Consider the following 22749-nt stretch of genomic DNA (forward strand, 5'->3'; position numbering starts at 1 on the left):
ATGGCCATATATACACCAGGAATTCTAGATGCATATACAGTGCTGTCTTCCTAATAAACAAGACCCAAGTGGAAACAGGCATATAATTCCTGGAGCCCAACAATATTACTCTTGACAAGGAAAACTTTTTTTTCCTAAATAATTTTTGTGCTCATGAGGTAAATATTTTAAGTATTATGGACAATATAGATTCCTCATGTGATCAGTGCATGTATAGGAGGAATATATTCATGTAAACAACCTCTATATATTTTTCTTTGATGGAAACCTATATATATTCTTCCTGGGATATATAAAGAATAATGTAAGTTTCCTTTTGGAGTTCATTAGAGGTGATATTCTAAAAACAAAATGATATATGAATAAAATTATATTAAAATAGAAAAACTCAATTTCAGAAGAAGAAAAAAAAAAAGATGTCGTAGTATATATTCTCTCCGCAATAAAAACCAAGAGTGTATAGTATTAAGACACGATTACATGTCTATTACCACCAAAACTAAATTTCTGGAATATAGTATATATGTCTTCTTTTAGAAAATTCCCGATCACCAAATATTTAAAATGACCCTTCACTAAGCACATAGCACAGAAAGAAGAAGAGACCTTCATGGTTTAGCTTTTGAAAGGAAAAAAAAAAAAACAGGCGGATATATAGAATTAAGAAGAGGTAAGGAAAAAAGAAATAAAATCAAAAGGATACACACACACACACACACAAGCACATGAAGGCAGACTCCTTGTATATTTATAGTTTCATCAGGGTTTATAATTAGGTTCGACTTATTAGCTTTTTTCTTTTTCTTGAAAGTGATCTTAATTAATTAACTTACCCGGCCCTATCTAGTTAGCTAGCTAGCTAGTATACACGTTGGATATTCAAAAAGGTTTCCCATTATCTCTTTAATAAAATAAAAAAATAAGAACCAATGTTATACGCTGCATAAATATTTGTGTAGTGCCAAACTGACTATAATATACGGGATTTTATATATTACATACTTTGATTGTGCGCGTAAGCAAGTAGATTTTCTCTTTGGAGGTACTCCTGATGACTGATGATAGGATTATTTTTTAGTTTTTATATATATATAGTTTATATAAATGATGTCAAATGCTTTCATCACAGACCAATGATTGAGTAGACTATATCAAGCAGGAATCAAATTGAGATTCAGTAAATGCAGCAAACTTAATTAGGTGATCTCTTGATCCGCAAGGTAATTTTGTTGTCTTGGTTCGGAAATTATGTTGGCTTTATCTACTAATTTTTGTATAAAAGATACCGTGTTGATTTCAACCTCTTCATAAATTGCATTGTAAGGTGATCTAGTTAATTATTTAATTACTTGTTTCGTATAAATACATTTTGTTTTTACTGTTTGATTATAATTCTGTTTTTATTTTGACACCAAATTAAACACATGGTTTTTAAAAAACAAAGCAAGGTACCGATGCAATGATATTATATTTATATTAAAGCATATTTATAATTACCAAATACTTATAGGTTGGCAAACTCTAATTTGTGAGAGGTATTTGAGGGTTTTAAAATATTTTTTGTTTGGAAAATGTATTAAAATAATATTTTTTTTATTTTTTAAAATTTATTTTTAATAATAATACATAACAAAACGATCTAAAAATCTAAAATAAAAAAATTCAATTTTTTTTCTAAAATAAAAAAAATAAAAGATGAAAAGATAAGATGTTTACAGTTCTGGCACCAAAACAACCATGGAGCTATGAATAATTATCATAGCAGGACGTGAGAGAGAGGGGAGGTGTGATAATTGACGGGGAATATAAAATTTGTCCAACAAGCTTTGCCTTTAGTATATTTTAGGTTGGGCCTCTGCAGTCGTACGGGTTAGTGATCCAACTTTCCGTACCACAAGGCAGAAAAGCTCAAATGGGCTTCGAGGTATACAAACAAGGGGCTCATCCAAATACGGTGATCGTGGACGATTAATTGTTCCCTTTGTCCAAAAACATTAGCTTTGTTCTTTTCCTAATCGACTGCAATATGCTCACTCTGTGCTAGTGTATTGTGGCATGGGCTTTGATCCTTCGGGAAATGTATATTTAAAATTATATTTTTCATAAAAAAACGAGATGGAAAAATATAAATAAAAGACTGGTCTAAATCCTTCGGGATTTGATGATGGGTTTTGCTCGGTTACAAGATTTGAGCAACACGAAGATTGGTTTAGATATGTAGCAGGATTTAGTATTCATGCTTTGTCTCTGTGATACATCAGAGAAATTGCGTTACTGAAATGACGACAGTGCTGAAGAATTCCTCCATTGTATCTCTCTCTAACTCATTGACGCTTTAAAACAACTAAAAGAAGAGTTTTTTCCCTGTATTTTAACTCCAGCTCATCAGAAACCTTGCTAAGCTTTTTCGTTAAGCGATCGAAGAATTCATCCAGGACTTCTCCTCCAAAATGTTGTCTGAATGATTCCTCCATTGCAGCTCTTACATGCACTACCCATTCAGGTATATTAATCCGTCTTTTCAGCCATGCTGCTTTGTCATTCAATTCCATTCTCTCAACGTTGAAAAATCCATTTCTTTCCACAATTTCTGTCATCTCCTCTGGAGAAGCAGCATAAAATGGCAAGTTGAAGGAGTCCACTTGAGCTTCAGAGACTACTCCCTGTCATAAAAATTATTGGTCATTTATCAAATTAATGTAAAATTTTATGGGCATACATAATCCTGGAAGGAATACTCATTGGCTTACTTACCTTTCACCATATCCGTAAGGCTCAGTGACATACACTCAAACATAACGCCATTTTGGAGCTCAGAATAAAGCATCCCATTAGGGATACCTTGTCTGATTATCACAATCATCCCTCCAGACACAAGCTCTTTAGATCTTGCATTCAAAAAGTTCTCCATGTCCTTGGCAAATTGAGAGGCATATGCGTTGACAACCTCATTTGGTGCATTTGTGTAGTGAATTCTTCCTGTATTCCATGCAGGAGAATTCTTGTCCAACAATTGTTCTGGCAGCTTAGACAGCTAATGAAGTGAAATAGAGCAGTGCACAAAGTGGAGAAAGGACTCGGGAAATAATCCATCGTAGAAAGAGCCTGGCACACCAGCTGCAAAGTATTGTCTTTCTTGTGGGAGATTGTTGAAGAGGGTATTAAAGTCGTTCATTGGTTGATCATTGAAGAAAACTTGAAATTCTGGAATTTGGGAAGTGTGGAATTGCATTTCATACTTTTGCTTGATAGCTTCTAGCAAATCTTGGACATGGAAAAAGGTGCTTGGTCCTACTGAACATCCTAAATCTGCAAGACGGAATGTGCTGGAAGCAATTGGAAGATTATGGAAGTCCAATTTCTTAGCAATCTCCTCTTCAATTTTTTCTTTAACTACATTTGCACTTCTTCTCTGAAAAAAAAAAAAAAAGTGTCAAGTAATTAACTCATGCTCAGATTCATGTTGCCATAGACATGAGATAACTAGGCATTGCCTACCATCATGTAATTCGTTCTAGTAGATAAATCTTGCAGGATAAGGCCATATGTTTTCGGAAGATGCAAGATGTTGAACATCACAAGTCTTTAGATGCATCATAAAACACCTTGGAAATATATAATAGGTGTTAATAAGTAAAAGAAATATGATGAAAGTAAATACATGGGTTAATCAGCAACTTAACACAATACCTGCAAGTAGGAGTTCTTGCAATAGCTGCAAGTGCCATCTCCACCAACCATAGGAGGCGCATCATCTGTCTCTGATTTTGACATTTTAATCTGTGCGAGTGTTTATCAGCCTGCCTTGTCTGTGCAATATGTGGAGCAAGAATATAAGCAACGGTTCTTTGCGTTATATTGATAAATCATGTCAGCACATGAACATGCAGGTGATAATTGCCGTTTGCTCTAGCTCAAGATTTGTCAGAATCATTATTGATATTGCTCAATCCACCTGATGTGAAAAGATGCCTGCCATTTTTGGTTCGTCGATCGGATTTTATAGCATTTATACATGCTTCTCGGTCTTATTCCAAAGCAATCCTTTCGAAGGTACGTGTTTTAGAAGACGAGGGAACTTCGCGGGTATGAGTGGATCGGTGACAATAATCATTAGTTCTCCCCCCCCCTTTCCTTCAGTGTATCACAGAGTAATTTATTCAAAAGGAGCTTAAACAGTCTCCAGTATGCACACAATCCAATATATATGCCCGTCTAAAATGAACCAAGAAGATCTCAATATTAATGTTATATGTCAAGAACATTAATCTTATATTCTTACGTAAGCAGTGACGCCATTGCTACTTATTTTTTCTTGGAGTTTGAGTTAATAATATTGAAGTGAAAAGTCCTGACATTAACAACATTTATAGTCGTTGGACCATTGACATGAAGGGAGTTTGGCAGAACCTAGTCGGCGCTTCTATCAGTTAAAATATTCCAAACTCCGACACTGAAATGTGATCCGAACCAGCCCATATGTAGCGGTGGGCCTTTTCACATACGTCGAACTCCCAGGAAAAAACACACATACACACACAGAGGAGAAAAGAGAGAGGAGAATCAAATAGTTAAGAAGCTGTTTTTAAGATTCGAGGCTGGCCTAAAAAATTAATGTCGATACTTCAGATTACATAATTAGATGTAGTCCCTCGTATTGCTGCGTAGAATACACTTATTAAGGTAACGAGTGGATTTGATGTGGGGCGCCCAGGAAAGAGACATGCTTGCCTTCATCTCTGTTTGATAGAAGAGGATAAGATAAAATCAAATGCAAAAGAGATCTTATTTAACTTTATGTTTTCTTTTATTTCTTTATCTTATGCATATTTTAGTAACAAGTCTTTTTAGAAAAAAATAACAATAGCAATCCATCTAATTAATGTTACACCTATCCATCGTAATCTCATGAGTGTAACAGTCACCAATTCTTAAGCTGTACAGGATGCTTTGGTTTCTGATTTTTAGAGTTACAAAAGAAAACACGCGATAGGAAAAGTGTCATGACTTCTTGGCTGCACCTTGTTTTTTTCATGGATAGATGTTTAGTAAGGAGAACTTAACCTGCAAGCTTATTTTCCCTTTATCCAAGTCCAACCTAGCCCCTGTTACTAGCCAATGTCCAGGGCTGTCCTGTGGCCCTCTACACAAATGTGATATATCTACGAACTTCAAAAGCTTTTGTGTTTGCACTGGTACTGGAGGCCCTGATGGAAACACACTGGAATCCACCACCACAGGCTCAGGTTTCTCTCTCCCAGGATTGCCGGTGACCGACGTGCTTATGGCAGAGAAGAGGCCAGACCTTTGTGAAAATCCTGCAGAGCCTTGTGCCCAGCTTGACTGGACTATAAGAGAATGTGAAACCTTGGAGAACAGTAGCCGAAGATGTAGAACCCTCTTTGAGTTGTGATTCTTTATCTGAAGTTTGGCTCCTGTTACAATGTAGGCTCCATCTTCTCTAGTACTCCATCTGGGGTCATATTTTACTGGTGCTGTGCATACATGGGAAAACTTTTTTCGATGTATGGCTTCAAAGTATCCTTCATTGTCGGTTTCATCGGTTCCTCGCCATAATTGAATACTGTCATCTATCTTGTTTGCAAGAAATGATGGAGTATTTGCGAGGTGTTGGAGGTGTATGGCTAACCTGGAAAAGGGACAGGGCTGATTAATGCTAATCATCAGGAATATAAGATCAAAGAAATCCAACTGGCCGAGATAAATGACGGCTAAGCAAATTCTTAAATTTTGAGATGATTATTTTAAAAAATCTTAGAAGCTTTTGACCGTTACCTGTTGCATTTCATGCCTTCAAGATAAAATCTCATTCCAGTTACTGGTCTCTTTCCAACCGTAACCTGTACAGTCAGGGCATGGTTTAGTAAGAAAACAGGCAAAAAATTATAAGAAAATTCGTAATAGGAAATGACAGGTTTAACCATTTAGGTACCACCTGAGAAGTGTTCACATATAATTTAGGGCCCAGCAAGTTGAAGTGAAGAGCTGAAGATGAACTGGCCAAATTTGTGGAAGGCCCTAATGGGAGGTCGTTGTGAACAGGGGCCCAAATCTTGAGAGATTGGAAGTTGAGAAAATATTGCAGATCAGATATAGGAGGCTTATCTTCACATAAACAAAAGGACGACCAGTTTCACCAGAGTGTGGATTCAACAAATGCAACATAAAATTCTACTCTTTTGCTCATTATAATATAGCATTGCAGTAAGAGAGACAAGAAATGGTACTTACATCTAAGATAGAGATTGATAGCATGAGACAAGAAACCTATTCCAGGAACTTCTTTAAGGAGAGAAGTTATGGGTATGAGGCTAAACTGAATTGCATCTGGCATGGAAAGAACTGTCGGAAGCCACTCACAGTGACTACTTACTGATGTATCACCTCCCTTCTTGACACATAGAACAGTGATCCCCTGCAAAAATCAAGCCCCTACCTCACTGTGAGTTAGTATAATTTACTAGGATCCATACCTCATTGCAATTTTTTTTCCCCATTCACTCCGTTAACTGAATTGTCTAGTCTATTTTTTTAGATGATTTATTTCCAGAAGTTGTTAGAATGTTGGAAAATTATATAGAAAAAACTCGATGGTAATCTTATTTAGATCTTGCATATGCATATTGTGATAATATAAGCTTTGATAGTAAATGTGCGCTTGGGACAAGATGTTAGTCCTCTGGGCTATGAATCATGATGAATGTCATATTACAGCTACCCATTTCCTGTTATTTCCAACCGGTGTCAGTAGTGTGGTGTCATGACCGCATTGGCATTTCTCCAGGCATTTAAAACGATTATTTGCAACAGTGGAACTTACGTCTTTTGTTCTCCTGACGGATGAGAAGCTATCGAAGGCAACAGGTTGCGGATCAAAGACATTGAAAGCCTGCGGTGTCTGCAATTGATAGCCCATTTGAATTATTAGGATAATGTTAGGATAGAAAAATCTAAATAAACAAACAAAAAAGGTGCTTGATGGGGACGGGATTAACAACCTTAGACTTTTGATCTCTAGCTTTTGCAGTAAAATTGCATACCCCTGTAAACAGTTGATCGCCAAGGTCATCTAAATGTCTCTTCAGCTCTGATGGACCCAGATTGGAAGAGTTATCCTGCCTGACCAGAACCACATCTTGGCCACCTATGCTTAACCCCACAATAATATGGGTACCGTACTTTTCAATGAACCTGTCAAACATCAAAATCTTGACGGATTCAAATTTGGCTCGGAGGTGGAACGGGTTCGGTTTATGTTATAAGTTTGTTTACCAAACCAGTCAATGTACATTGAACCAGACCAGATTTTTGAGTTAAACCAAGACTTGGAAAATGACCAGGAAATGCGCTCAAATGTCATAATTAGCTTATTTTTCTAGTGTTAGGTCACATGCATGTTTCTTCAGCTCTCATGAACCTAGATTGTCACACGTCTCTGTGAAGTTTAAGGAGTTTTGATGACTCAGAACTATAATGAGCAATATAGAATATTTATGCCAACAAAATGTTGATATCGGTTAAATCAAAAGGGAATTGTATGCTAAAACTATCCAGCAAAAGGAAATTAAATAGCAAAGGGTGATCTAAGCAAATTTATATATATATATATAAAAGGCAAAGTCTAATTGACCAAATTAAATAATTAACAAGTGCATATGGGTAGATTTAGGGATGTGGCCCAGAATAATTCATCAAAAGAAATGACAAATAAATGAATTAAATGGCAAGGAAAATAGTCTTTCTATCTTGTTCGACGAATTCAACTTTAATACTGGAGCAGGAAAAATAAAAAAAAAAATAAAACAGAGCCGGCGTTTTCTTTCCAAGCTAAAGTTCAAAGGTTCATCTTTGAACTGAATATTGGATCGGATTGTATATTCATACTATTGTTTTCCTAAGGATTGTAACTCGACACTAAACTAAAGATGAATTATTGGCATTTCTATTCATTTTGACAGATGAATTGAGGGCTTAAGGTTTGCCTGCCCGTTCTATCTATAATTATATGTGCTGCTTTTGAGCATGAATATGTCCATTATTTGCTCATGAAATGATAAAAAGAGATTACCTTGCTAGAGCACATGGATCCCAAGACGATGGAACTGCTTTTCTGACTTCATCACGGAGAACAAGCGGATACCGATCAATACGAAAACTGCATAGATATATGAAGTATCCGTCAAGTCCCAAACATTTGGTGTTAGCTGCATCAGCTGCCCAGGTACAACCTTCAAATCCAAACATGGAGTTAAACAGCCCTGATGGGATTTTCCCTGGCGCAGATGCTTTTTGGTTGAACAACTCTGACATCTGCACTATTTCACTACTCGTAAATTTATAACCCCATGTACCAACATCAGTAACAGGAATTAAGAACAAAAATCTTCTTGAAGACTCATAAAATACCTGATGGAACTCAAGGATGTCTGATTGATATCGAATACGATCACCTTTGTCACACTTTATGTCAGCAGAAACATCTTTGATGACCCCAAAGCCGGGTACCTTGAGCTCTTTTTTCTCTGCTTCATTGAGGAAAACCAGTCTTTTTTCTCCTTTGCAGAACTTGAGTCTGAAATCTGATGTTAAGTCAAATCCCCTTCCAAGGCTCTTTTCAGCCCTCTCCATTATTCCATTGCTCATCATTCTCCCCAACTTGGCTAGCTCCCTCACTTTCGTTTTTCTGTTAAGTAAGTACTTTCTTATTGCAGAGATTTACAGGTGAAGAACGTAATAAATAGTAAGCTTGAATAATAGAGAATGGCACTATATATATATAAAGATATGCATGATGTTTAAGAAACCGTGAACTATAGTGATGGTTGGAATCAGGGGCGGAGCGAGAGGTGTAGTTTACAGGGGAGGTCAAAATTAATATAATAATATATATTATTAAAAAAGTTTATTTATTTAAATTTAAAAATATTAAATAAATAAAAAATTTAAAATGTTTTGCAGGGGCCCGGCCCTGCTTGCCGCCCCTGGTCCGCCCCTGGTTGGAATGGGAGAATTAGCCATGTTGTATTCAATACATAATCTGTTACCTGTTCTAGCTGCAAGCCTGCAAGTGACTTCAAATTCTGATCACACACTCGCAAACAAACACCCGACGTTTCTTTGCGTACAGTATTTATTAGAATGTTTAATCACTTTCATCAATACCTTATCTATCAGGGCAACTTGCAGGCCACAAGAATATTGGAAATTACTAGGGAATATGTTGACGAGGTATGGTCACAGATCTTACACATGTTGTGCCCTCATGTAAGTTTCCCTGAAATCCTCGTAACTGTTGAACATTGATTTATCAAAGCCTAATTATTCCTTAATCTCCTCCCCGTGTTGAATGTGAAATAAAGTTTTGAATATATTCCATATGCCCTCATCGGACTTTCCATAATTGATGAAGGGACAATTTTTATCCACTTGAACAGCGGTTAAAATGAAATCTAAAGGGTTATAGTATGATTAGGTGTTGGTGCAGCTCATATTAGCTAGGGTACGTACTAGGTTTATCATAATTTTTGTTTTGCTTTTATAAGCTTCATCTTAATTAATCATTAATGACTTGAACTAAAGCTAGACAAATTAACGGTTAATTCTGTGGTTAAAAAGGAAAACTCCTTCTGATAAGTCAACGTGAAGACTTGAACCTTGGAAGTATATCTTACTCTGGTTGAGTGATATATGCTCCGCTCACAACTAGACGGCCTAGAAAATATGGAGTGGTGGGCTAGCTTATTCTAAAACTACTATCATAGTGTTAATGAATATATCTCATATGTAATGAATAAATAAATAAATAAATAAAATCATATTAAAATTGAAAGCTAAGAATTGGCTACCCGCCACATAATTTTAAGTTTTTAAATAGAATTTTTTATTCAAAATATCAAATTGAATATAATAACGAGTAAAAAAAACCTGAAGATCAAGATGGGTTAGCTGCCTATTATTATTAAAGAATTCAACTTTTTAAGGAGAAATTATTCTAAATAACGGGTATGTTTAAGTTGTTTTTCATGCATAGCCCCATTTAATTAAAAACACAATTTATATATTCAAAATATCAAATAAGGGTATGTTTTTATAATAAAGTTATTATAAAAACACAAACCATAACCCATTTTTCATTTTAGCAACTAGGGTTTGTTTAAGCTTTTTTCATGCAGTCTTTTTAAATTAAATACTTATTTCTGAACTAGTGCGTCTTCATAAAAATGTTATTTTCTTACTATCTCTTTGTGGAAAATCCTGGCCATGCATACTAGATTTTCAAGGGTTAGCCACAAATAATAATTAAAAAAAGAAGAAGAAGAAGAAGAAGAAGAAGGTAGAATTGGGTTACGTATAATTTTCAAGGGTTGCGTATAATTTTCAAAAAATCATAGAGAAACCAACATCTCTATATATGATGCGTGCAAATCAAGATGTACTCCTGCCATTTTCCTTGACATTCTCGAGATTATTATACAAGGAAAAGGTTTTGACTTCTATCATGTTCAAAAAAAATATAAAATTATACGTAACTAACACTCAACTAGGCCATACATTTTTTTCTCAACGAGCATCATTCCACATTTTGTCCATTAGCATATATTCTCCGAGATACATCGCCAGTTACAGATCTCCAGCCACTAACGAGACACTAGTTACTCAGGAAAGCAACCCCTAACCAGTAAATTATGTTCCAAATGATAAAAACAAACACTGAAAGACAAGGTAAATCAACTGTTTAACTGATAATATGATCCAGCATCGGATGGATGATATATCTAGAAGGACGATTACATAGCAGCAAAAGGAATTTGGTCGGAGCCGGAATGACAAAACGACAGAATGAGGAACGGATTGAAGGACAGCGCATCTGTGTGCCTGTATGGAGATATGGAAAACTTAAAATGTTTGCAAGACATAGACAAGTCAAATGAACAAGAGAGCAGTCAAGATATAAATGTATAGTGCACTGGAAGCCTTACAGACCACTGCACAGAAGCGATTCATAGCGTTGGATATCAGAATGCCAGAATCTGCAGACTGCCAAACTCACCCAGGAGAAAGAGCCCGGAGACAAGCACATTGGACAGACAAATCACATCAGAAAAGGTTAAATTCCACAATATAATTAGCCTTTTTTTTCTGTATTACGGGGCCAGATGAGTTTATCCTTGGAATATCCGCAGGAAGAAACAGTCCTCTTCTCGCCTTGCTTTGGCATGCACTTACCATGGCGGCATGGATGAATGCCTACCGTCTTAGCAAATAAGATTGGTGGCCTGCATACAGCCTCATGGAGACAGGTTTTCTTGCACTCGTGCGTGTTAACCACCGTTCATTTTATGGGAGAAAATGCACCGAATCAACAAAATATATTTAATTAAAACTGTTTTATGATGATTTTTTAAATTAAAATATATAAAATATAGGTTTTCACAATAAAAACAGCTTATTTCATCTATTACAAAATCAAGATTTATATAATAAAAAAAATAATAACCCGATTAAAAAAAAATATATATATATATATTATATATAATATATATATATAAATATATCTAGCTTAAAAAAAAAAATTGCCAAAAAAATACATCTCAATCGGGTTTTCCACCAGGTCAAGCCAATCTGGATTTAAATAGCTATGATATAAAACTCTACACGGTTTAAATGTAAAAAATTATCAAAATTTTCAAATAAATATAATCATCTTCTATTCTAAATTTCTTCTTTATAAACTCTAATCCTAGTCTTCCAAATTAAAGGGAATTTGACGCAGGCAGTCAGCACAAAAACTAACTATCGACAGATTGATGGCAGGAACATATATTTACAACTTCCACTAGTCTGAGATCAAAGACGAAAGAGTTTCGGTTGCACATCTTTCTCTCAAATAACGACTGATAATGTTCACATCAAAGAAAGCTAGAAATACAGGGCTCAAACCTAATCACGTAGAACAAAGAGAGCTCGCCTTTCACTATGTCTACTCTGTGAGAGTCTGTTCTGAAACAGAGGGCCAATGCCCTTCTGCATTCAAACCTAACAATTCTATGCGTGTGATCATCGCAGTCGCGCTGTAAATATTTTTTAGCCTTACTGGCGCGTTTTTTTGAACCTCGAAACCATGTTACAAAGCAAACATCGGCATTTTTTGACTTGTCGCAAATTGATTGGAGGCTTGTAACAAATAATCAGAAGTCGTATTTACCTCACAGATTCGTCAATCAGACCTACATCTCGCATCAACCGAGTGCATGCAATGAAAAACAACAAATCCGGTGAGCATTCTCATTCTTCTTGCATGGACTCGGAGAGTAGGCGTTTGGCTACAAAGTCCCTTTTGGCTTTTTTGACACCCTAAAACAGAACAAGCAGCCTTTTAGGGCGAAAATCTTCTAAGATCATGACAGCTTCTCGATCGAAAGCTTGTAATCTTTGAATTACGTGAAATGCTGTTTAGTGTGAGAATGTTGCCTCCCAAGCGTAAAAAGAGGCAGAAAATATCTAAATATTGTTCACAAGATAAGTCACCAAATTCCAAGTAAAAATTAGAGAGAAGAATGCCTGTGCAAGCTGTGAACCTAAGCTTAAAATTAAAGCATTCTTTCTTCCATTTCTTATGCACCCTGCGCATCTAGAAAGAAGTGCCCTAACGGCCAACATGGTGGAGAGTAAAATATTGTATCGGCACAGATAACAAGCTATGAACTAACGACCGATATATTCCGATAAATACCTAACCCCACATGGTTTCAGCCTTTTCTGCTTTTATTATTTAAATTTTAATCCGGTACCTTTCCTAGTTTTCTTTCATTTGATGTATCAATCATTAATTAGCAAATTATGCAACACCAAGTAGATGTTCTCTCAATGAGATAGTACAGATTTACTGTCAAAATGATAATTCTTCCACCCCTCATCAGTGAAAATGCAACACGATCAATCTAAAATAGGCCCAAAATTCAAGGCAGAGTGAGAAGTGTTGATGGAATGCATGCTCAAGGGTTTCTTTTCATTATTATCACTACCACCAGCAGTACCAAAGCTTGTCAAGAGGTTTAATTGCAAATTAAGCCAACCACTCCCGTAGAATTTCTACCAAATATCTCTAAGGATTTAGCTGACATGATATCAGTTCAAAGGCAAGCCCACAAGATGTAAATCCAGGCAACAAAATGAAACAGAGAAGACAACATAACAAAAGGATATATAATGCAAACCTGAGGTTTAACCTCCACTATGTTCAGCCCGCTCTTGACTGTAACAGGTTCATTGGCTAGAACACTTTCAAGATGATCAAGAAGTTCTTTCGCTTGGCATGACCCAAAGTCTGGATCTGCATCCTCATAACACCCATACTAGTGCACCTTGTCCTCAACAGTAGACCCATCTGTCGTTTCAGTGTAGAGCTGCATCACAGGCTCCGCAATTTGCTTCCAAGTGGTATCTGCTACAGGAACGCATGTCTCCCACTCTGCATCTCGCATTAGCCTGCAACCACATCATCATCGTCAATTTCCTACTGGACCACCTCCAAACCTAGTATTTGGAATTAGTTTAAAAACTGCACCAATTTACCTAAGAAAGTAGCCATGTTCTGCAGCTAGTCCCAGTCTCACACACTGAGAGAACCATTCTGCAACCTTCTTGCGGCTTCGAGCACTAACAAGGAAAACCATGTTGTTCTTATCTCTGCACAAGCTGTTTATGATGCCAATGGAATTCGAGGATGGGCTCTTATCAATAGAAGCCTGAGGCATTAGTGTTCCATCGTAATCCAGAAGAATTGCCCTAGTTGTGGTCCTCTTGTAAGCTGACACAATGCGCTCCATTGAGAGCTTCTTGAAGTTTGGATCGAGCGCCACAACTCTGAAGCTCAATCCAAATCCAATACCCCAGCATCTCCTCCTTGAATGATTGCGACATGTCCTCTCCAAATCCTGAAAGAAACTGCGTGCCCAATACCCAACATCATGGGTACTGACGTATCTATAATGCTTCTCATGTCTGAGTTGCTTTTCAGGGTCAGCCATTTCCAGGGCATAGTCCATTGCATCTGCCACTGCATCGATATTCCAAGGGTTCACGCGAATTGCTCCACTCAAGGAGGGCGAGCAGCCAATAAATTCTGAGATGACCAACATGCTCTTCTTAGGGGTAGAAGGTTCTTGTCCCAACAACTTATTCAATTGATCATTTCCTTGGCGACTGATTATGTATTCATAGGGTATGAGATTCATTCCATCCCTTACAGCAGTGACCAAGCAACACTCTGCCACAACATAATAGGCCACCTTCTCATAAAACTTCAATGGTGCATCAATCAAGACAATGGGATCATATCCAGGCTTCCCAAATCTTTCATTGATCCGCTTCACAAAAGCATGTGTCTCACATTGAACTTCTTTCACATCTTTTCCTTTACCCCTTGCAGGATTCGCTATCTGCACCAATACTATCTTCCCTTGCCACTCTGGATGCTGCTCAAGCAACTGTTCCATTGCCAGCAACTTCAAACTTATCCCCTTAAAAATGTCCATGTCATCCACCCCCAGCAACATTATCCTATCTTGATCACAAAACTGCTTAATGAGCTCCTTTACCTTTTCTTCGGTCTCTGGAAGGCTCAACACCGACTGAAGCTGACCCATATCTATACCAACAGGAAGAATTTTGATGCTTACAGTCCTACCACAGTACTCAATGCCCATGTACCCTCTCTTGGATTCATAGGAAAGACCAAGCATTCTACTGCAACAAGACAAGAAATGTCTTGCATAGTCAAAGTAATGGAACCCAAATTAAAATCAGAATTCAGCAGGGCTCGCAAAAGCTCTTCCCTAATAGGCAATGTCTTATAAATCTCAGACGAAGGGAAAGGACTATGAAGGAAAAACCCAAGTTTCACCTTATTACACCTCTTCCTCAAGAAAGTAGGCAACACCATTAGATGATAGTCATGAACCCATACGAAATCATCCTCCGGGTTAATCACCTCCATAATCCTATCAGCAAATATCTTATTTACCGACACATATGCTTGCCCAACAGTGACCGATTAAACCGCCCCTAGGTCCGGTGACAAGGGCAACATGTAATGAAACAAAGGCCACAACTGTTGTTTACAAAACCCATGATAATACCTGCTAAAAAGATCCGGCGGGAGAAATGTTGGCACACATTTGAAGGTCTCCAAAAGTATTTGGGAGACCTCTTCTTGTTCACTAAGGTGAACTTCTTCCTTCAAACAACCAACATAAATAACCTCAATTTCATCATCCCCCAGACCATCTTTCAGCTGCTTCAGCAGTGAATTCTCATCCCAGCTGAAAATCCAAGACTTACTGCCATCCGATTTTCGCTGTGCCCTTATTGGCAGCTGATTGGCAACAATAATGATTCGATACATCTGCCCTGAAGAGGATGATGGATCGGAGCAGACACTCTCTGATGGATCATCGTCTATGTCGGACATGATGCCCGCCACCGTCATAATCCGTGGAATTCGCCGGTTCATGCGCTCAAAAGATGGAGACTCGCCAGAGGCAAGCTCCAAGAGATTGGAGTATGATCTTGACACCATCTCTTTAGCTAATTTATACTGTTTTCTTTCACTGTGGCCAAGAAAAAACTCTCATTTAAGCAAAAATGTTTCAAAGTGAAAGATACCCTTTTCAAGACTCTAGCAGATAAGTTACCAGTGACTTCTTGTAAACCAGGACGTTAATTAGACAACAATTAAGAAGAATTACAAATTTGGAAGATACCCTTTTCAAGATTCACTGAATACTAAGAGTATAAATTACTGAAAAGCAAGGTCTGAAATAACTTTGAAATCTGAAGTAGCACTTGAGCAAGAGAGATGCAGAAACTACTAAGACCAACCACCACACCACCACTTCATTGAGCAAGGAGAAAGCTGTGTGAAAATGAAGGGAATTTTTCAAGGAAGGGGAAATAGGAAAGATTGAATAAATAAATTGAAAGCAAGTTTCTCAGCTACCCATCCAGGTAAAAAATGGAGAGAGGAAGAAAGAAACAAAAAAATGGAATAGATTCAAGATTATGGATGGAGCTAAGGAAAATATACTGCTGCAACTATCAGATATTATCCCACTAGAGATTGTTACAGGACTTTCGTTTTTTTTTTCTTTTTTCACTTGCCCACTTATTTGAACTTTCGAGCTTCGAACACCCACCACCTAAAAAAAATAAAAAAAAACAAACCAGGAACGGTTCAAGAAAATTACCAAGTTTCTTTCTTCAAAATAGAAATTTTCCTTCCATGAGTCCAAGAATAGATAATAAAAATAAATAAGTTCTGAGCCCTAAACTCCGTTTTTTAGAGAGAGAATAAGTTTTTTTTGTGTGGCATCCTTGAAGAGCTCTCTATCTCTCTAATAGTGATGGGAAATATGACTGATGAGTGTTTTTAAAATTAATAATTTTTTTAAAAAATAATATTTTATTTATAATTTTAAATTATTTTTATATTTATAAATAAAAAATATTTTAAAAAAATAACCCAACAGCCCAACCAAGAACCAAGAACGAAGTAAGTCGTCTCTTAATTGATCTTGCCCCCTTGCAACACCAAGGGTTAGAGAGAAAAGTAATAAGTTAAAATAACAATATAAAATCCAACTTCGCTTTTCATGTTAATCTGGTTATAGTTGGTCACTATGGTTAAATAAAACTATAAATTAATCCACATGGGTGGTTTAATTATCTAAATACATAATTATAAAAATCATGTATTTAATCTCTATTTTCTTTCAATCTGTTTATAGTTTATTCCATTTGTTAATCTCTTTTTTATTTTGTTTAATATTTTAGAAAATTAGAATCAGCGAATAAAAGTTTATAGCTCAGAAGAAATTTGAAAAAGGAAGAACACGTCTCTAGAAAAATGGACTGACAAGAATAGGAGGAATTTTCTAACTATATTTTAATACCATCGGGACTAATTGATCAGTTGTAATAACAACAAGGACTGATTCGTAATCAGCTCTTCGTATTTTAACGTGCCAAGATAAAACATCCCAGGATACGTGTGGAAAGTGAGAAGCTATAACAGTCGTTAGATGGGTACAAAGAAATGTTGATCCAACGGTAGGAATCGGGGTAAAATATAGATAGTGGAAGAGGGTCTCTCGTAGATGGTTCTTATCCTTTTGTTTTTAGGTGAGTCCGCCACAATGGTGCTGGGCTCTGGGACCGCCCACGGAAGAGGAGTGTTGGTGCCTTGGTGGTGGTGTTTATTATTATTATTATTATTATTTATTATTATCTCTGAAACGAAAAGGAGCTGTCTTGGTGATGAGTACCGCGTGGCCTATTACGACTACAACTTGCTTTTGCAAGTTTTCAGTCAAATTATCCAGAACTCCGTTGACAGGATGCTCGGAGATCCGCGTCTCGGTTATTTACCGATTTATCGGATGTTTCCCGAGGGGGAAAATAAATATCTGGTGTTTTTTTTTAAGGTATACGATGATGAAATTCGCTGCTGTTTGGGTTCCAATTGTTGTTTTGTTATGAGAAATTAATGTGGTTGATATTTATTGACTGCTTATAAAGGAATCGAGTACAGCTTGGAACTTGCTGTTTCTTTTGCCTTTTCTCTCTCTGTGTTCTTGAGGATATGCCCTCGTAAAACATTAATGTGTTTGTCTCCTTGTCTTGTAAGAAAATAAGCTTGTTCCGAAAATAGAAGAACACCAGGTAATTTCCAGATAAAATTTTAACTTTTTTACTATAATATTAATGATTACTTTGTTAATTATTATATATTAACCTTAATATATAATTTTTTTAGAGATGTGATCATGAGCACTCAATAAAATAAAATATTTACTTTTTGTAATAATAATTTTTATAACATCGATTATTATTTATGTAATTAGTTTTAAATTATTGAATCATGATTTTTTTTTCATATTATCTATTAAAATTTGATTTTTGAATCAAGATAAAATTTTATTCAAAACAATGTTTTTGATAAAAAAAAAATATTTCTAAAACAATGAGAATACATGAATAAGAAGAGAGAAATCTTATACAAGAGATACATTTTTTTCCTTGGATGATCGAGGATGTTTTTTAATATTTATCTAGCCTCTATTTTAAAAAACATGCTAACAGTCTAAAGTAAAAACAAGGCGTGATAATCAAGGGTTTCTTGGTATATTAAATATATATTTTTAATCAAAAGAGACAATTTTAGATAAAATCAAAATCATATGTAATAATCTCAATGTATGTTTATTATCATCAATGAACTCCCTCGCGTTAAAGCATGAACTGTCACTTGTCAGTACCGAAGAGCACCTAATCCTCTGGGCGCATCGAGAGCGAGCAAGCTGGAGGATGGCACGGGTCTGGGCAAGCTGTATCATTCAAGTTGGAGGATGACCGAAATATTATTTCGTATCAAATCAAAAAATAAAATAAAACGAAATAATTTTATTTTACTTTAAATCTTGAAACAGTATGTCGAAATATTTTAAAACCAGAACATTTTATTCTAATTAAAAGGTAAATTTGATGACATCCCGTCTCGCATCAAATCAGCTGAAAACTAATGCTATCACCACTGTGAAGGGAGGGTGGGGGCTGGGTCGGGATCTCCTGGAAGTGGATCGTCGCAAATCGCCATCGCTGCTACAACTCCCAACAACAATAGCTGGACGTCACACTGTCTTATCCACCACGTCATCAAATGGGACCCACGCCTGAGAAGTTAAGCAAAGTAAAAAATGCAAGCGATTACTAAAAAATTGATATAAGTGGATAAGCACGAATAAGTACAGGGGCAAGACGACACGTGTCACATGAATGCCATTTTTTGTTTGAATTTGCATGGAAACCACAAGCAAAACCGGCGACGCCATTGCGCATTTCCTCTCCGAGAGCGGATGGTATTAAACTATTTTACCAGCCGCAGGCTGCGGCACCTTGGAATACAACCGTGTTCCTTTAATTTTTTAAAAACAATTATTTTAAATTTTTATAAAATTAATATTTTTTATTTTTTATATTATTTTTGATATATTAACATCAAAAATAATTTTAAAAAAAACCAAAAAAATATTATTTTAATATATTTTCAAGTAAAAAAAATAAAAAATAACCGTAAACACACTCCCGAACATCCTCGCAATAAAATTGTTTTTTGTTGTTAAATTTGGGTTTTTAGATTTTTTATATGAAAAAAATGTTAAATTATTATTTTTTTTAACTATTTTATAGTCTTGATGTGATATTAAAGATAAAAAAGTAAAAAAATATTATAATAAATATTTAATTAAAAACCACACTCTAGATTGAGATAAGAAAATGGTTAGGACAGTAGAGAAGGGATAACATCAAGCATCTTTGCTGGGTACAAGGTAGTGCCATGTACGAGAGGAATAAATAGTTTGTTATCGCTGTCATTTTTTTTAATGTTAAACTCTTCCGCTGTTATAATACTGTTTTTAGTTATATACAATCTCACACACACACACACACACAAGTGGAATTAATAAAAAAGAAGCCAGATACATGTATCTTTCAAGTGAAATTAAAATGAAAGCAGGTGGAAAACTGTTAAACAAGAAAAGTCAGCTAATATTTTTTTTTTTCTATAAGTACAGTGATTGATGGTTGCAATTAGTTAGAATTTGAGCTCTGCAACATCTTTCAGATCGATGGACCACAAACATGAGACGCCTTGCGTGTTTTTTTTAGACACTAGTCGTGGATTGATAGAGCATGAAAATTCCAGCATGTGACCCTGCTGAATATATAAAGAAGTTCATTGGTTGATTTCAAGTTTTTGTCTATGAAGGCGTTGCATTTATTGTATATTTTTATTTTTTAAAATCTAATTTTATTCTTGGAGGCCAGGCCAGGATTTTAGGAAAAATTATTAATCTTCTGGTTCGTGTAATTTGGTCCATATATTATTAATTGAGAAATGACTGATGAATTATGTTTCATGCCTATAAAAAATCTTTTTCCTGGAATATAAAAACTCTATGGTAATTAAGTTAGAGAAAACATAGTTATATTTTATAAGAAATCCTAGAAGTAGATATACATCTTTCCTAGCAAAAAAAAAATCCAACTTGTCTCGTGTCTCGTGGGGTTACCTTCGAGGTCCCTTGTTTTCATCAAGGGAGAAAAGGTTGACATATGAGTTAAATATATATATATATATCTTGTTAGGATAAAATATTTTTTACTTGTAAAAATAAAATATTTCTAATCAAGCTTAAAATTAAGCTAGACTCACAAATGTCTATGCTTAATATTTAACTAAGTCTGAAAATAATAGATATGTTGGCTCGTTGAACCTGTACAAATTTGGATTAAGTATTTGGTTGAGTTAAGAGGTTATCAAACTTGTATATATTAGAGCTCAGCACTTGACAGAGCATGAAAATAATGAATTATTATTCTAAATTTTGTTTATTAGGGAGGACTTGGGAAAAACAAGAAAAATATATCAAACCATCAATTTTCAAAGAACGTTTCAAACTAGCTTATATATCAATTCAATCCAACTATTCTTCGTGAGGATTTTAACGCTACAAAAACTATTCTTTCTTAATATTTTCCGCTATTTAATTAAATAAATAAAAAGCAATGAAATTTAAGAAAAAATGAACGCTTTAAGCATCAAGTTTTAGTTGAAATAATCTTGATTAACATTTTTACTAGTAGAATATAATTATTTTTATATCAAATATAATAAGAACGTGGGCCATATGATCTATCGTAAAATTCATTATGAGTATAGAATGAAAATAAAGATTAATTGAAGTGTAAATGACGTTACCTTCGTACACAGCAGGTTGATATGTGACCGACGCATGGGAAGCAACGCACTGGTTCGTTGATGGTGATGCCTGGAAACGGACACGGAAGAATTATTTGCGTCAAATAATCCAAGGAATAATCACAAAAACTCCTGTATATTCTGAGTTTTATTTCTTTTTTTATATTTTTATAAATTTTATTTTTTATTATTTAATTTATATTTTTAACAAAAATTTATATCCCCAACAATATTTGATTTTTTTTCCCATGAAGATGTAAAATGTAATTTATAAAAGTATAAGGAAAAAAAATAAAATTTACATCAAATTACAGAAGAATCCTTGTAATTATCCCATAATTAAACTAAGAAGCTCAATTAGCAGGTGATAAATCTTCAGCCCTTCCTCAAGAAGGTTTTTTTTTTTAAAAAAAAAAAAAAAAAACTAAGGAGAACTAAGGAGTTCATTATCTTCAGTCCTTCATCAAAAAGTATATAAAAAAATCAAATCAAATTATGTAATTTTTTTTTATAATTATCCCATGATTAAACCAAGGAGCTCCAATTAGCATGTGATAAATCTTCAGCCCCTGTTCTTTTTCGTTTTTTTTTTTAGCCAGATGAGGATTTCCAATAACTAAATGGACATCGGAAATTGTGATTGTATTATCACGATAATAATTGGGTTATATATATATATATCAACTAATCTTATAAATAATATATTTTATAAATATATATTTTAATTGAACAGCTGCTAGTATTTGTTAGGTTAAATATTTATATATGGAGTTAGTTTATGTGTATATCGACTTATCTCCATGAATAATATATTTATTTTATAAATATGTATTTTAATTGAATTTGTTGGGTTAAATATTGAATATAAAATTATAAAAACAAGGACAACGATAACCAAATGAAAACTACAACAGCAGTATGATGAAAGTCTTACGGACCAAACGTATATTTCAATCAGTGCTCGTTGTATTAGTGGCTATCACTGGAAACCTTGGCTTTGTCAAAACTCAAATCTCCAATTGAAACCTTTCATTCCATGGAAAAAAAGGAGCCGAAAAGAAGTGCGTGTGCTCATCGCACACGTAATACACCACTTGTTTTCCAACACTGTTCCACTCGAGCACCCTTGCCGTCTCTCTTTATTACTGTTTGGTTTGAAATGGTAGAAAGCTACAAGGATATTAATTAATCATAACATCTCCTCATTGACACGACGGAGCATTCACGTTTTTTAAGCGATTCAAATGCGCCCCCGTCACAAATCTCGCCGCTGCAAAATAGCATCACAGCTTCATTAAATATTCCCAAAAAAGTCCTCCCTGCGAAAAACATCTCAGAAGAGAGAGCTCATCGCATGTGAAAACCCAGATTTCAATGCACCCAGACAGTACTCCTACACAGGGACCATCAAGAAATCTACCTGACGCGGGATGGTGAACAAACCTAGACATCAATCACCTGTACTCGACAGTACTAGGAGTCGAAAATGTTTACAGGCGCCTAAGATTACATAGATTGATTAATTCTACTACTTGGAAATGAGATGCGTTATACTGCTGTTTATATATATATATATATATATATATAATATATATATATATATATATATATATATATATATATATATATAGTTTCAGGATTTAAATTACAGAGTTCTTTTCTTATTGAAGTTATCGTTCTAAAGCCAGGCGTGATCAACGACGTTGTGGGCGTGGAATAAGAATAAAGTGGACATACATCTAGCAAGTTGACTTTCCTGAGGATAATGTAAATTATGCAATCAGTTAAACTTGACTTGCCATTTTTTCTTTTATAAAATATGGCTAGTAATCAGCCGTTCGTAGAATGAGGGGGGTCTTTTTGACCTTCAATGATAAGATTTCTTAAGGGGTAAATTATCTGTCGGT

The 22749-nt window shown here is 35.2% G+C and overlaps 1 protein-coding gene and 2 pseudogenes across 1 annotated transcript; all 3 read right to left on the bottom strand.

The window, feature by feature from the left end:
* Positions 1–2075: 2075 nt before the first annotated feature.
* On the bottom strand, positions 2076–4146 carry LOC118054378 (loganic acid O-methyltransferase-like; annotated as a pseudogene).
* Positions 4147–4970: 824 nt separating this feature from the next.
* Positions 4971–9153, bottom strand: LOC118054389 (MACPF domain-containing protein At1g14780). Its single transcript, XM_035065955.2, has 9 exons — positions 9066–9153; positions 8428–8704; positions 8090–8331; positions 7020–7212; positions 6842–6919; positions 6253–6436; positions 5957–6126; positions 5797–5861; positions 4971–5650 (listed from the first exon to the last, which is right to left on the bottom strand). The coding sequence occupies exons 2-9, from the start codon at positions 8665–8667 to the stop codon at positions 5032–5034; spliced, it is 1791 nt and encodes a 596-aa protein (XP_034921846.1). The 5' UTR covers positions 8668–8704; positions 9066–9153; the 3' UTR covers positions 4971–5031.
* Positions 9154–12722: 3569 nt separating this feature from the next.
* LOC118054404 (alpha,alpha-trehalose-phosphate synthase [UDP-forming] 6-like) lies at positions 12723–15849 on the bottom strand (annotated as a pseudogene).
* Positions 15850–22749: the final 6900 nt, after the last annotated feature.

The sequence above is a fragment of the Populus alba genome, chromosome 8 (genome assembly GCF_005239225.2).
Source record: "Populus alba chromosome 8, ASM523922v2, whole genome shotgun sequence".
Lineage (NCBI taxonomy): Eukaryota > Viridiplantae > Streptophyta > Magnoliopsida > Malpighiales > Salicaceae > Populus > Populus alba.

Excerpts from the sequence above, each read along its gene's own strand:
- LOC118054389 (XM_035065955.2), bottom strand. The coding sequence starts at position 8,667 with ATGATGAGCAATGGAATAATGGAGAGGGCTGAAAAGAGCCTTGGAAGG. Across the intron at positions 6,437-6,841 it reads CCGTCAGGAGAACAAAAGAC|GGGATCACTGTTCTATGTGT; the intron begins GTAAGTTCCACT and ends TGATTTTTGCAG. Across the intron at positions 5,651-5,796 it reads GAAGGCATGAAATGCAACAG|GTTAGCCATACACCTCCAAC; the intron begins GTAACGGTCAAA and ends TCCCTTTTCCAG.